Below are 15503 nucleotides of genomic sequence, written 5' to 3' on the forward strand. Positions count from 1 at the left end.
CCTTTCATATATGTCACTTATTCTCCTATTTCGAAAAGTCTTTGTAATTGAGAGACTGAATGTGTAACTGAAGAACCACGGATGAGTACAGAGAGGTTCCCCAGGGAAAACTGCTATATGGAGAGGAAACCCCAGACCCTTAGAGGAAAGCAGCCCTTAACTACCATCTGCACCTGCTCCTGGGGCTGAAACACACAGCAGTTGTATGTCCTGAGTGCCCCCTGCATCCCCCCTCCTGTCTCCCTGCGAGGAGGTTTGTGTCTGGGCTCACACTGACTTCCCCTCACTGTGTATCTTTCGCACAGTAATACACGGCCGTGTCCTCAGATCTCAGGCTGTTCATTTGCAGATACAGCGTGTTCTTGGAGTTGTCTCTGGAGATGGTGAATCGGCCCTTCACAGAGTCTGCATAGTTTGTGTTACCACCACTACTACTAATAGCTGAGATCCACTCCAGCCCCTTCCCTGGAGCCTGGCGGACCCAGCTCATGGCATAGCTACTGAAGGTGAATCCAGAGGCTGCACAGGAGAGGCGCAGAGACCCCCCAGGCTGCACCAAGCCTCCCCCAGACTCCACCAGCTGCACCTCACACTGGACACCTGCAAACACAGAGACATCCTGTCAGGAGACTGTCACACATCCACTGATTCCCTCACTCACATCCACTCACATCCTCAGTGTCTCTTGCTCTCCATAAATTACCTTGTAAAATAGCCACAAGGACAACCCAGCTCAGCCCAAAGTCCATGGTGAGTGTTCTGTCCTGAACCCCGAATGGGAGCACGTGGGAATCCCGGGCTGGAGCTCCTCTCCCAGAGCTGCAATGTCAGGGCTGGGGCTGCTTTATATCAGCAGAGGAAGGACCCTATTTGCATGACCTTCTAGTATATAAGGGGCTATGTCGTTGAATGTCCTCAGAAAGGGCAGGGTCTCAGAGCAGGTGTGAGAGTCTTGGATTTTGTGGTGTTGATAGCAACTGGGAAATATAACTTTCATTGTGTGATTGTTCCAGAGTAAACCCTTAGGACCCATATATCATCTTACATATGCACTCACATCCCGTGATGTAGCTGTCATTGTTACCCTCATATTAGAGGTGTAAACTACACCCAGAGGAATGGAGGGTGTGTGTAGTGTCCAAGGAGAAACATGGGGTGACCGTTAGATCCAGCATCTGTTCCTGAGCTCTGGGCCAGGCTGCTCCCTGGAACCTACTAGAGGACAGATTTGGAGTTTCCCGGGTGAGGTTTCCAGATCCCCCTCCTGTAATGAAGTCATGATGACTTTGCTCTCTTCTCGTGTTTACCTAAAACATATGGAGGGGGTCAGGGCTGATGAGAAGTATTTTCAAGAGTCTCTTATGTTTCAGTATCTTCCCTTCACTCCTTCCCTCCCATGTCATGCATTTCTTCATTTGTAATTACTTTAATGAGGTTCTTGACATGTAACAAAGCGCACACACTCAGAATGAACACTGTGATGAATACTGACGGAGCAGTCAGCATTATCAGGAGAGAACAAATCAATTCCTCTCATTATTTTCAGTAGTTTCTGGGTTTCCACCTTTCTGTCCCTTCTTATCTTCCATCCTGTCCCCACATCACCGTTGATCTTCCCTTGTTCCTTCAGGTTACTTTTCATTTTCTAGAATTTATAAAAATCGGAACATAACATAAGTTCAAAACAAATATATATATATATATTTATTATTATGGCTTATTTTACTCAGCATAAATATTTGTGAATACTCTCATGTTTTTGTGTGCATCAAGAATCCTTGGTTTTAATAACAGGTTGCATTTCAAGAATGATCATAGCATGATTGGCTTATTTATTAAGCTGATGTGTGATATTGGAACCCTTTCCAGTGTCTGGTTGTTACAATAAAGCTGATACTCGTCTTGGAGACGCAGAGAGATGTGAAGCTGAGAAAATGCTTCTTATTTAGTGTTCTTAAAACAGCCTCAAAATGGGGCAAGTTGCACATTTTCAAAATCTCACCAATTTATCAGATAATTATAGAACGAAGACAGCAGCAAATTTAAATCTTGGAGAGAGACAAGTGCTCACAGAATAACAAAGACTAAGGTTGTTAATCCTGTCATAGGCTGCTGAATGGAATAAAAACTACTACAAGATTAAACTAGAAATGGATGCTTTGAGGTCAAGTGTGGTTAGGGTGTAATAGTGTCCCAACGTCTCCTAAGTAACTACCTCGCCAGTGTCAGCGTGGTCCTGCTAAAGTGTGAGTCAGATGGTGTTACCTCTACCCACACAGGTGTGTCTTCCTACCTGGGACAGCCCAGGATTCCTGCCTGAGCTGTTAGGTCCTCCTGCATCCTGGGGAGGACCTTGGCCCTGGACTTGGATCTGCACTGTTTCATAGCATCTCCGCTCACAGTATGACCTTTGTCCCCTCATCCAGTCCCACTGTGCCATATACTTACCACATATGGAATAGGATCGCAGGCGGAAATGAATAAGAATGTTCCAGGTGCTGACTCTTGCACAAAACCCTGCCACAACTCCTGACAGTTTACACTGACAGCAGCTCTTTATTTTGTTCACTGTCTCTGCTTAGGGAGGGGCTGGAGGAGAAGCCCACCCTGCCCCATGCAGGATCGCTGTGAGAGGCTCAAGTTCACCTGCAGTACCTGCTCTTGTGATGCACACTCACGTATAAGGGAGGGTGACCCTGACTGTAGGCTGGGGCTCAGCCAGGTCTGAGGGCTGGGCGTTGGGTCCACCTCGTGTGGACATTGCTTGGGCTCTGACATCCTTTCAGCACGATGCCTGGGTCAGCTGAGTGGTCTCTGCATCAGAGCCCATTCTCTGTGCAGTCACTCACACACCTAGACAGAGCTTAATGTAAGACCCCAGAAGTCATGCTTGTAATATTTACATAACTGAGTTGAAACTTATATCTCCATCATCGACTGCCCATGAATTTTTGTGGTCTCTTCATTTACAACTGAGAAAAAATGCAAGGCACAAATACGTTCTTCCATAAATTGGTACATAAACAATGCGTGATGTATCCATGTTGTGGAATTGTATTCAGCAATTTAAATATTAAACTATTATACCACGAAAGGACATGAGGGAATCCTAAATGCATATTGTTATTTAAGAATTCGGTGTGAAAACTTTCGATTTCACCTATTTCACATTTGGGAAAACTTCAGTCTATATATAAAGCAAGCAGATGAGCATTTAGCAGGAATTGGGGAGAAGATGTTTGATATGTGAAACATGGGCAATATTAAAGGATAGTGAAATTCTTCTCTATGAAATTGCGGTGGTGGAAACATTGCACTATGAACTTGTCAAAATATATATAGTAATAGGAGAAAGAGTGAACCTTATTGAATATAAATATAAATTTCATCTATAAGTCAGAGACTCAAGGATGGAACGATGCACACTGTATAGATGATACCTAATATTTTAGTGAATTTTTGAATTAACATATTAACATGTTAATCAACATGTTAACAACACGTAAACATTTACATTAACATGTAACATTAACATGTAAACAATTAACATTAACAATTAACATGTCCGAAGAAGGTGGAAAAATAGGTTTTGACCCAAGTGACTTGGAAATGTGTGGTGTCTAAGGCTAAGTTGTAAGCACTGCACGTAAGCACTAGAACCCGGTGGATAACGGTATTTTCATCAGGAATCCGGCTAAGAATTCTGTTACTACTGTGCATGTGGAATTGAACAATTAGTAGCTGGATGGCATCGGTGGAGCCAGGCATCTCACTGTTGGATGGAAAGTAACAGAGAAGCAAGGGGGAAAGGCTGGATTTCCCCAAGTGATGTTGCACTAGGATCGGAGATGTAAGAATGATCTCACTTTTACCTTCACACAGGTCAGAAGGTAAGATACAGAGCTAGTTGCAGACGTGTGTGTGTATACGTGGGGTAGAGCACACAGACATATTTCCAAGGTCTATTAGCTTATCGGTCTAGAGGTAATGCCGCCAGTGGACAGGACACCAGCATTAGTGTCCTAATACCCACCCTTCTGGTTGCTAATGCTATTCTCCAGAAAAGGATCCACGACTCATGTGAGGCCTGGCTCATTCCAGGGCCACAGAAGAGAATACACATGCTTATCCTGCAGATTCTTGTGGCACCAGAAAGTAAGGAAGTGTTCACACCAATGGATGGGTGCCTGTAAAGAGGATACAGGAGACAATCTGAAAGAGCTCCTCATGGCTGACAAGTGGTCACAATTACAGAAGCAAAGAAAATGCCTTAGTATATAACCTTAACACAAGTTCTGAAACAAGTATCTTGATTCATACTTATATAAAGAGATTGAATAAATATATCTAATGGGGAAGGTAGGATAAATCTCCCTTAAGGAATAACTTCAGGTACCTCATCATGGTCATCCTCCCTTCAAGAAGGTGCACTTAACCCTCCATCCCTGAAGTGGCCTGGTGTAGGGACGTGGCAGAAATTATGGGTGTCTTTGAGTTTCATGATGAATCTTTAGTAATAATATCTCAAACATCATTCATAAAATAAATTTGTAATTTTTCTGTACCCATTAAAAATTCTGTCCTGAAAACAACAACAGCAACAGTAACAATAACTTCACTGAGAAGGGAATTAGGCACAGACTTGGAGTATGTGCTCTCTAATATCATATTTATAAAGGACTTGTATCATGAATATACAGCAAATTCACAGCTCAACAACAGTAACAAAAAGTAAAAATAATGAACCCTGTGCCAGTGATCTGAAGATACTTCCGCAAAGAACAGATAAAGGTTTTAACAAGATTCTTCATTAAGGAAACATAAAATAACACCATGACGAGATACTGCTACTCACTTATTACAACAGTGAAAGCACAAAATAAAAAAAATTTAAATACTGGGGAAGATGTAGAGCAAAAGGCCCTCATCCGCTTGCTGGAAGGATGCCAGTGGCCGCCAATTGGAATATATTTGTCAATTTCTTAGAGAGAAAACCAGACACTCACCATGGGATTGAGGAGTGCGCTGGAAAAGTATTTACCAAATTTGTTTGAATATTTATGTTTATTCAAATAACTTCATACAGGTGCTTGTATCATCTTACAGCTTCGAGCCTTTACCACTCCCTAAAAAAGGGTTATGTAGTCAGTTTTTTATGGTTATTTTTCATACGATGATTATATACCTGTTTCTGTTCCCTTTTATCTATCTTTCTATTTTATCTAAATTTCTATTATCAATCTCCACACTAGATAACAAGGTGCAGGCAACACAGCCTACATGTTACAGCCCAGCCTGTGTCCCGACATTTCAAAATGTTCTCTGAGGAGAAAATGCCTGCAGTTGCTGCATGGACATCAATTTCCGAATATCAACATGACTCATTCTATTCAAGTGAAAGGCATTGCATCAGACAGGACTGGAGAGATTGTCAGGATGAGAAGAATTGGAAATCCATCTGATGGTGGAAAGCAGATTTAAAGTTCAACAGTAAAAATTATTTATGTGATTAAACGATTAAACACTTGACAACTATTAACAGAAAGTAGTGACCTAACCTTCAAATAAAGGTCTCTTGGAGAAATATTTCTGTGCAGCTCTTCCTAAGATAGATGGGGAAAGACAGACAAGCCTGACTCCATGAAAAAGTCTCAAGTTTAGAGACAAGAAAGTTCCCTGGAATCGTTGTGGATGAGGCTTTCAAGGGCGGCAATGATCCAGTGGAGAAACCACAGCTTCTGAGAGAAAATGCCTCCGTGACATCCTCTGCACCTGCCCTGAAATGGGTCCTCTTGTTTCCTGATGACCCTGATCGCCCACTGGTGGTTGGAGCGGCCCCTGCAGGGAGGGTCGTGTCTGGACTCACCCGGAGTTCTAACTGGGCCTCCTGGGACATTAACACAGGGCTGTGTCCTAGGTCATCACGGAGCTGAGCTGCAGGGAAAACTGAATTTGTGAGCTGTCTCTGGAGGTGGAGAGACAGCCTGTGTTTTGTGCTATTCCCAAAACCAAAGCACCCCAGTCTCCTCAGCGCTTTCCCTGGGGGCTGAGGGATCCAGTCCCAGCAGCCAGCACTGTTTGTGATGGAGAAGCCAGAGACTGAGCGGGTAAGGGAGAAGGTCTTCAATAGTCCTGGGCCCGATTCCTGCACCAGCACCTGGGACACGACACCTGGCGAAGCGGAAACAAGGAGACACCCCAGTTCAGAGATGTCACCCATAACTCCACCTTCCTCAGACCCAGGAGATGCTCACAGCTGAGGGATGCCCGCAAGAGGAGGAATGACCAGAAGATTTTCATGTTCATTTTGATCAATGCTTTGACTTTCAGAGAGTTATGTCAGTGAAGATGAGAACCCTGACTCTGAGTAGCACAGGTGCTGTGCTTTCCCCTTGAGCCTGGGTGTGATGTGCAGGTGGGAAGCATGATTCCATATAAAGATGGTCACGGCTGGTCCTTCTCTAGGGCTGTGGAGGAGGGTGCTGGCTGAGATCCAGGGTGGACACCGCTTCATGTCACCTCTGAAGAATGGGTGATGTTTCTTTTCCAATACGATACTTACATTTCCATATATGTCTATCTGCGTCTATATTATAGGTGTACCCGTTGGCTAGTGTGGCCATTACAGAATAACAGACTGGGTGGATTAAACAACAGCAATGGATTCCTCTCAGACCTGGAGGCAAGAAGTCTAACGTCACGGTGTCAGCAGGTTTGGGTCCTTCTCAGGCCTTTCTCCTTTTCTTGCAGATGGACGTCTTCTCAATGAGTCCTCAGATGGTCTTTTCTCTGTGTGTCTGTGTGCATCCCTGGTTTACTTGTATGTTTATTATTCCTCTTCTTAAGTGTGACAAAGACCCCTGACAACCCCTTAGCCAAGAGGCTCCTTGCAATTCTCTTCTCAACTAGTCTTGACCTGTGGGCTTCTGTGTTTATATGTGTATGGCCAGGTTTTGTCAAGAGCCCTGCTAAGTGAGAATAATGAGGATCCCCTACCCTTGAAGTCTGATCACCGTCAATATTTGATCAAATCCTTCAACACTCCATCACCCACATGGTATCTGACCACGCTGGTCTCCCTTTAGCAAGAATCCTTTTGAGTCTATGTAACCAGAATCCCCTTGGCTTCTAATTCTTCTGTTCATAATTTCGAGTGCACTCCACCCCACCGGCTTTTTGACCATAAGCCCCCACTTGCCAGGCTGTATTTGGAATTAAGGCAAGTTTCCAAGGCTGCATCCCATATGCAGCAGCGAGTTTTGTCTTCAGGTTTTGGGTGAGCTGCATATTGGAGACATGAGTATCATTTTACCACCCATGGCCATATAACTCATGACTGAATGAAGCTGATGTCTCATGTACATTTTCCCTAAGTCCACTCACAGCCATTTGTGCGTAGGGACACTAGACTGTTCCTCAGCCCTATGCCTGGGACTACTTTAAACAATCGCCAAGAATCACAGAAATGTGAAAAGCATGGCACTAATTTGACCCCAGAAAGTTCTCAATTACATGACGGGAGTTGAAACAAGAAAAGAGAGCATCACCTTGACTGACCTCAGCTGGGAAAATGTGTGTGTGTGTGTGTGTGTGTGTGTGTGTGTGTACGCGCATGTGTCTTGCCTGATTCAAACAACCGGCCACATTCTTAATGTCCGTGAATGACCACAAAATGACAGTATTTATTTTGGGGTGCTCATAAAAGCTAGAAGTAGGTGAATTTGCAGTTATGGAATCTGTGAGTAACGAGGATAATTGCACGTGCAGTAGTGGAGCACTCTGGCGTTAGAGTCTGTAGCACTGCCTGCTGCAGACTTCAGAATGCTTGTGCAGGTTGCCTGAAAGCAGGACGGTGTGTCTCTTCCTTCCTCATCTACAAAAGCAAAACAACAATTAATACTGTTTAAAAGTCTCATGTGCACTCTCAGGATATTTACAAGTTTCACGAACTTCAGGCTGAAATTGAACTTTATGGTGAGCCACAGGGTTTTCTTGAACTCCTTTGAGAAAAAGATAAAGAAATGATAAACAACCTTAATTCTTGAGTATTATATTTGTCTGTGCATATGAATATATATACACAACTATAATAAAAATAAAAAGCAAATATGTACATGCACACAAAATTTTTTAGACACTTCATAATCCACAGCAATGAAACATTAGGATACAGAACAGAGTCTCTGGTAGAGGTCCTGGGCAGGAAGAGGAAAGCACAGGTTCTAACAAGAATTCCCTCCCAGCCCATATTTGCACCTGCTGCAGGTCGCAGCCCTGTACTTGGTGGGTCCTGTGCGACCCCTGGTGGTAACGGGCATCCGTGCAGGGAGGTTTGTGTCTGGGCTCACACTGACTTCCCCTCACTGTGTCTTTCGCACAGTAATACAGGGCTGTGTCCTCAGTTGTCAAGGCTGCTCAGCGATAAGTAGACTTGGCTCTTGGAGGTGTCCCTGGTGATGCTGAGCCGGGACTTAAGAGTTGGGTTATAATATGCGCTTCCACTACTACCCATCACACCAAACCACTCCAGCCCCTTTCCTGGAGCCTGCCGGACCCAGGTTACAGCATAGCTGCTTAATGAGAATCCAGAGACAGTGCAGGTGAGGGAGAGGGTTCTGTGAGGGCTTCACCAGGCTGGGTCCCGGACTCCTGCAGCTGCACCCTGGGACAGGACACCTGTGGACAGATGAGAACAACGGTGACTCATGGGCTCAGATGCAGCCTTCCCCATGTGTTCACGTCTGAATTCCTGAGACACTCACCTCTGGGAGCTGACACCAGGAAGAGGAAGAACCACAGTGGATTTCATCTTCTTGCAGATGGGATTCATGAAGCCCAGAAAATCTATTCAATCATGAGGAGAACCCCGAATTTAAGTGAACTGGTACTTTGTTTTTACCTTGTGACATAAGGGGATGTTTGCATACGGGAGGGACCAGTCTATAAAAATCGGAAAGTAGTGAAGGGATGGTCCCAGTCTCTGGGACTCCACCTGAGGAGGGTGCTGACTGTGCCCTCAGAGAACTCAGCCCCCCACCTGGGGTCCCCTCCCTGTGCCTGGGGGCTCTGTGTCCAGGAATGAAATGATGCTGAAGGGATAGTCAGGAAGTCAGCTTGTGCTCAAGGATTAACGGCAGGTTTGGGGATAGACTTTAGTCCCGTTGGAGGCATACATTTCACATAAATACCATCACACATTCTGGGTCCTCCAAGATGTCAGACGCAGACTCTTGCTTTTTCCTTTCTGCATTACCTCATGTTTATATCCTGGATGCGCAAGTACTTGAGACAAACCATACATGTAATAATGACATTGAATTCAGACACAGTCAGGTAAAATTGAATGTTTATCATAATTCACAACGGACTCCGTGTTTCCCTTAATTTGGGTGAAACATTTCTTCACCTGAAACAGTTTAAATATTATCAAGAGTTGCTCTGGAGGTGGATTTACTCTTAACAACTAAACACACAGTGTATTTTGTGGACAAGGTAGTCATTCTTGCTGAGATGGTCATGGATCCCAGCACTGCTGACATGACCAGTAGCCTGACCTGCGTGTTTCCTGTGCACAACTGTGTGTCTGTAGGAACACCGCGAGCTTCAGGGCTCCTTCCTTGTGGGTGGACGTTGAGGAATCCCAGGGCTAGCAAGGTCTAAGAACAGACAAGCTCCTGGAAGCTCCTCAGGACTCCCAACATGCTGGGCAGGTGACCTGGTCACAGTGCACAGACTCACTCCTTCTAGAAGTGTTCATTTTTACTCTCCCTGTCACAGCCAGTGACATTGGAGCTCACGGAACACAGTTCCCAATGTGCTGGGTGAGAGAACATGCATGATTCTTGGAAGTAAACCTTCACAGTGAATGGCTTGCAGAGTATGAGGTGTCATGGTCATAGGAAAGTCCCACCTCAGGAAGCAGGTTCCCTTGAAAAGTCCACCTGAGAGCAGCTCTCCCGAGTCCCTGGGTCAGTGAGTCCTGGGACTGTGCCTGAGGTCATATAAGTAAATGGTGCTGGAGAGCAGAGCACAGCTCCATCGCATCTCGCTGTGGGCACTGAGGATGTGGCCTCACCATCTGCATTTCAGTCTGCAAGGATGTAAATTGGGATCACGATGGTAATGGTATGTCTGAAATTTATAGTGGGGTTGCCAGGGGTGCTGAATGTTGACTTGAGTGTCATCAGTGATGTTACTTCTCCTGGGAACCAGAAAGACCAATGTGAGTCCCCATCTCTGACTGACACCCGGTACATGTAGCCCTGGCTCCACTCCTGCCCTGAGAGGTCACACCTGTGGGTCTGGGGCAGGTCAGCTCTCCCTCAGCCCAGTGATTTCACCTGTACACTGACTGATTTCGAGCCTGCCGTCTGTGAGAAGATATTTACTCCATACTCTTTCATGAACACAGTACGATACTTCTTCTAGCTTTCCAATAATATTTGCAGAGTAAATTAAATACTAAAGAATCTGCCTGCTTGAGTGTCGATAATAGGAGAGCCAATCACAGTGATATGGGCAAGAATCACAGGACAAATCTGGACCCTGTTGTCAGGACCTGAAAATTGAGCTGATACGCTGTGGGGTAGGGAAGCGGAAGGGATGGCATCTAAAACCTCGAACCAGGTGGGCCCATTACTCAGCAGGTGGAAGAAGGGCCTGCATTTGTACAGATGCCCCAGCATCTGACCTGCCCTTCTTGAGATGGTGGATTAGAGGAGATCCAGCCAAATTCATGTTAACATAAGGATATATAGCAGGTGTCTTTATGTTTCAGTGGGTGGGGATGTGTTGTTAGGGTCGATTTATCCCTAGGAAAAATGTGTTAGTTCACAAGAACTAAAAAAAGTTATTTTTCCTTTGTGGAGAAAATTGGAGGGAATTATGTCTGGAGACCAGATCATATGGTAATGCTGGAGGGAATATCCATTACAGATGCCCAGTGGGTGATGGGAAATGAAGTGGGGAGATTTCAGTCATCTTGTTTGCAGTTTACCAGTGATGTTCACAGCAAGAGGGCCTGAACATTGTGATGGGAGGGAGAAGAGCTGATGGTGGTGGGTTCATGGGGCCACGTAGACAGGTCCTTCTGATGGTCTCTGTGTTTTCCCTTATAAAATCTTGAGAATATAAGCTCAGAATGAGGTGTGGACTTCAGGAACATTGAGGACAGATGGTTTAGGTCATTTAGTATGTTTGTTGGAATCATTGAGAAAAGAAGCAGCAGGAAGTATACTTGGAAACAGCAACCCTCATGTGATATTAAATTAGTTGTCTTAGATGTTACTGACTGTAGAGACATTCGCTATCCTCACATTACATCTTCTAGGTCCACTTGGAATCCAGCTTCAAATGTGAGGGATGTAGATGAAACATTTATTATGAAACAACAAGGTATCTAAAATTTAAGAAGTATAAGTCAAAGTAATGGAAGTGTGTTACTGAAATTGTAATTGTCAAACTCTTCTCTGGGGCAACATAAATTAAAATTAATAATAATAATTCAAGGTATTGATTTTGTTTTCAACCATTGCTAAATACATTGAATCACTCACGTTACAATCATAGATAAACTCAGATCCGTCACGGGTAAAATTTATTGTTAGGAAACCGTCACTCTAACTGATGAAATCTCACTCTCTCATCAAGGATCTGTGTCTCTGTGGACACGCAGCACAGTTCTCACCAGCAACACAGGAAGGAGGGTACGTTGGTACATTTCTACTTTTCCAGAAGAGCATCTCTGAAGAAGTCCCGCCTCTGTTTTCATTCCCTCCTTGTGGTATCTGAAAGAGGCCTTTGAGTGTACTGTGGCATGTTCCCACATGAAGTTCCCATGGCTTAGGAAGTGAAAGTTTAACTTCACTTTTCATTGTAATAGAAACACAACAAGTAATAATTGAGAAGCAAAAAAAATACATTTAAAATTTACCCAGAGGCAAACTAGAAATTGGCAGAAAATATCTGCAAAAGACATATCTAGTATATCTGATTGTTATCTAATATGTACCAAGAAGCCTTAAACTCAACATAAGAAAGAAACAAAAGGATTAAAAATGGGCTAAAATACTTAACAGACACCTGACCAATAAGACAAAGTGTTTGCAAATAAGGCTGTGGGAGAACATATGTCACAGGGAAGTGCCAATCCGAACAAGGACATATCCCTGAAAACTTACCAGAGTGGATCAGATCAGGACTCTGAGAACCTTAAACACCTGCAGGATGTGAAGCAGCAGGTGGTCCATTCACAGGTGGTGGGGATGCAGAACGGGGTGCACCTTGGGAGACATTTGGGGGATTCCTGCAAAACTAAACATACCCGTTTCTATATTTCAGCAGTAGTGCTCCTTTGTATGTATCTGAAAGACAGTAAGACTTTAGTCCAGAGAAAACGCTGCCCACGATGCTTAGTTAGCTTTATTGATATCTGCTGAAATTTGGTAAAAATCAAAATGTCCTTTCATAGGGAATGACTAATAAACTGTGTACATCCAGACAATGGACACTGAAATGTCACACCGATTTGAAGAAAAGCGAATGGTGAGATGGAAATGCAGAAAAGAGATGCCAGAAGAACACACCTGGCAAGGTGATGTCAGCAGAGTGACAGTGGCCGTGAGGACTGAGGTTCCTAAGAGGTTGTACAGCGTGAGGCTGAAGCGAAGAGCGAACTTGGATTTGTCAGGAGGGAATTCTCCTCCTCTGCCCCTCCTGAGTTCCTGAGGCTGGACTGATAATAAAACTAACAAAGACAGAATAACAGGAGAAAAGAAAACCATTTTAACCATAGGCATGGACGTGCCATAGAAATGGACCCAGAAGGGACCAAAGCAGGCAGCTTTATATGTTTAGACAAAGATGCAATATTTGTGAGGAATGGTAGAAGGAGGAAATGTATGCTTTTGGTGCTCAATTAGTGAAGAACCTAAGCAGAGTATGGGGGTGGCTAGTGCATTAAAGAAAGAACAAGGTTTGTTCATAAAGGTTCCAGGCCTGAATTCCCACCCCTGGTGATAAGAGTGTCCCTCTGCAATGGAAAGCAGGGTCTGGCTGCTCGGTGCTGAAAAGCCAATAAAGAGGCAAAGTTGGTAGAAAGGAAAGTTTGCTTTATTTTGGCTGCCTAAACCGGCGGGTGCGGGAGAGAGTTCTCTCCAAAGGCCATCCTGCACGGAGAATCTATGGGAAAACACTTTTACAGGCGGAAGGAGGGGCTACGGGCAGAAACGGCAGAGTCAGCTGTGACAGTCGTCTTGCAGTTGGTCATGTGGTGGTCTGATCAGCCTCCTCTTGATTGTTTTAAGTAGAGTTAATCTTCAGGTCCAGGGTCGGTTTGTTCCCGTTTCTTTGAGGCCAGTTCTTGCAATTGTGGCAGCTTATGTCATGGCTACAGTCTGGTCATCATGGAGTTAACTTCTTCCTCCTGGTGGGAGTTTCAGTATCTATAAGACGGCTCATGAGACATGGACAAGAATATTATCTATAGCCCTTGAGGAGGAACTAAAGGTCCTTGATTTGCTTAATGACTAAACTATTATTACTTCGTTTTGTTGGCCACATCGTTCCTTTCTAGATTTTCTCACTTCTCTGAGTTAACTTACTCTTAGGGTAAAATTTGGCACAGAAAAAGGCAGGCAGAAGATATGCGTAAAGGACCATTTCACTTCCACCACCAGGTACAGAGAGGACACCTTTCACATGGGAGGTTTATTTCTGGCTTCAGGGTGACAGGGAGGAAGGTCAGAATGTCCCTCTGCACTGGCTCTGTCTTAAGTCACTTTGAGGCATATTTTCGGGTGCCCTACCCTGGGCGCCAACACTCAGGGCCTCTTTTATTATTTTGTTTCTACATATGCACACCAAGCATGTGATGTAGGTAACGATTTACTTGAATCCTACAGATGTGAAGCTAAACTGCAGCCTGGAATTGGCACGTGATGTGCTGGAGAGCACACATCAGGACACAGGGAGACCTCCCGTCGAGGCCTGGGCTTCTCCACCCTGGACCTGGCCTCCCCTGCAAAGGTTCCTGGACAGAGGTGGGCCTGCCTGTAGGTCTGCAGGACTCTTCGTGGAATGAGAACCTGAGTGATTTTCCTTCATTTTAGTGCTCACGTAAGATGCTGTGGTGAAGAAAGGAGAATAGACTTGTTCTCAGCAGCTTCTGAAAATTCATGTTATTATCCACCTGACTGTAACCTTCCTACCAACTAAATATTTTCCTATTGGTAATAGCTTTGATGATGAATATTTGACATAAAATAAACTGCGCAGTAGAAGAGGATGCAGGTCTTATATAAGCATATAGGGATTCTATATAGCAAGGCGCACATGTAGAAAAACACCCCCACCCACGTCCTCTAACTGGCATCTTTCCCAGCGACCCCCTGAGGATCCGGGGCTGCTCAGCGCACTTATGCTTCTCATGCAAGAGGTTAGCAGCAAGTCAACAGCCAGCATCCTGGCAGGGACAGCTGTCTACAGTAGGGCAGGGCTGAGATATCACAATGAGGAAGGAAGAATCTGTTTAACTCTTTATACACCTGTTGGGATAGTTTTGAAACGGGTCTATTAGACAAGAGTTAGACAAGGGAAAACCTGAATATATAACTTTGAGTCTCTGCCTTTCATATATGTCACTTATTCTCCTATTTCGAAAAGTCTTTGTAATTGAGAGACTGAATGTGTAAGTCAAGAACCATGGATGAGTACAGAGAGGTTCCCAGGGGAAAACTGCTATATGGAGAGGAAACCCCAGACCCTTAGAGGAAAGCAGCCCTTAACTACCATCTGCACCTGCTCCTGGGCTGAAACACACAGCAGGTATGTCCTGACTGCCCCCTGCATCCCCCCTCCTGTCTCCCTGCAAGGAGGTTTGTGTCTGGGCTCACACTGACTTCCCCTCACTGTGTATCTTTCGCACAGTAATACACGGCCGTGTCCTCAGATCTCAGGCTGTTCATTTGCAGATACAGCGTGTTCTTGGAGTTGTCTCTGGAGATGGTGAATCGGGCCCTTCACAGCGTCTGCATAGTTTGTGTTACCACCACTACTACTAATAGCTGAGATCCACTCCAGCCCCTTCCCTGGAGCCTGGCGGACCCAGCCCATGGCATAGCTACTGAAGGTGAATCCAGAGGCTGCACAGGAGAGTCGCAGAGACCCCCCAGGCTGCACCAAGCCTTCCCCAGACTCCACCAGCTGCATCTCACACTGGACACCTGCAAACACAGAGACATCCTGGTCAGGAGACTGTCCACATCCACTGATTCCCTCACTTATATCCACTCACATCTCAGTATCTCTGCTCTCCATAAATTACCTTGTAAAATAGCCACAAGGACAACCCAGCTCAGTCCAAAGTCCATGGTGAGTGTTCTGTCCTGAACCCCGAATGGGAGCACGTGGAAATCCGGGGCTGGAGCTCCTCTCCCAGAGCTGCAGGGTCAGGGCTGGGGCTGCTTTATATCAGCAGCAGGAAGGACCCTATTTGCATGACCTTC

The 15503-nt window shown here is 45.0% G+C and overlaps 1 protein-coding gene across 1 annotated transcript; it reads right to left on the reverse strand.

The window, feature by feature from the left end:
- Window positions 1-283: 283 nt before the first annotated feature.
- On the reverse strand, window positions 284-15368 carry LOC117310682 (uncharacterized). The gene is given in 5 exon segments (XM_073799797.1): window positions 284-600; window positions 704-819; window positions 14908-15011; window positions 15013-15221; window positions 15323-15368. Coding segments are annotated over 5 exon segments (792 nt in total).
- Window positions 15369-15503: the final 135 nt, after the last annotated feature.

Source organism: Tursiops truncatus, unplaced genomic scaffold (assembly GCF_011762595.2).
Source record: "Tursiops truncatus isolate mTurTru1 unplaced genomic scaffold, mTurTru1.mat.Y mat_scaffold_11_arrow_ctg1_1, whole genome shotgun sequence".
NCBI classification, from domain to species: Eukaryota; Metazoa; Chordata; class Mammalia; order Artiodactyla; family Delphinidae; genus Tursiops; species Tursiops truncatus.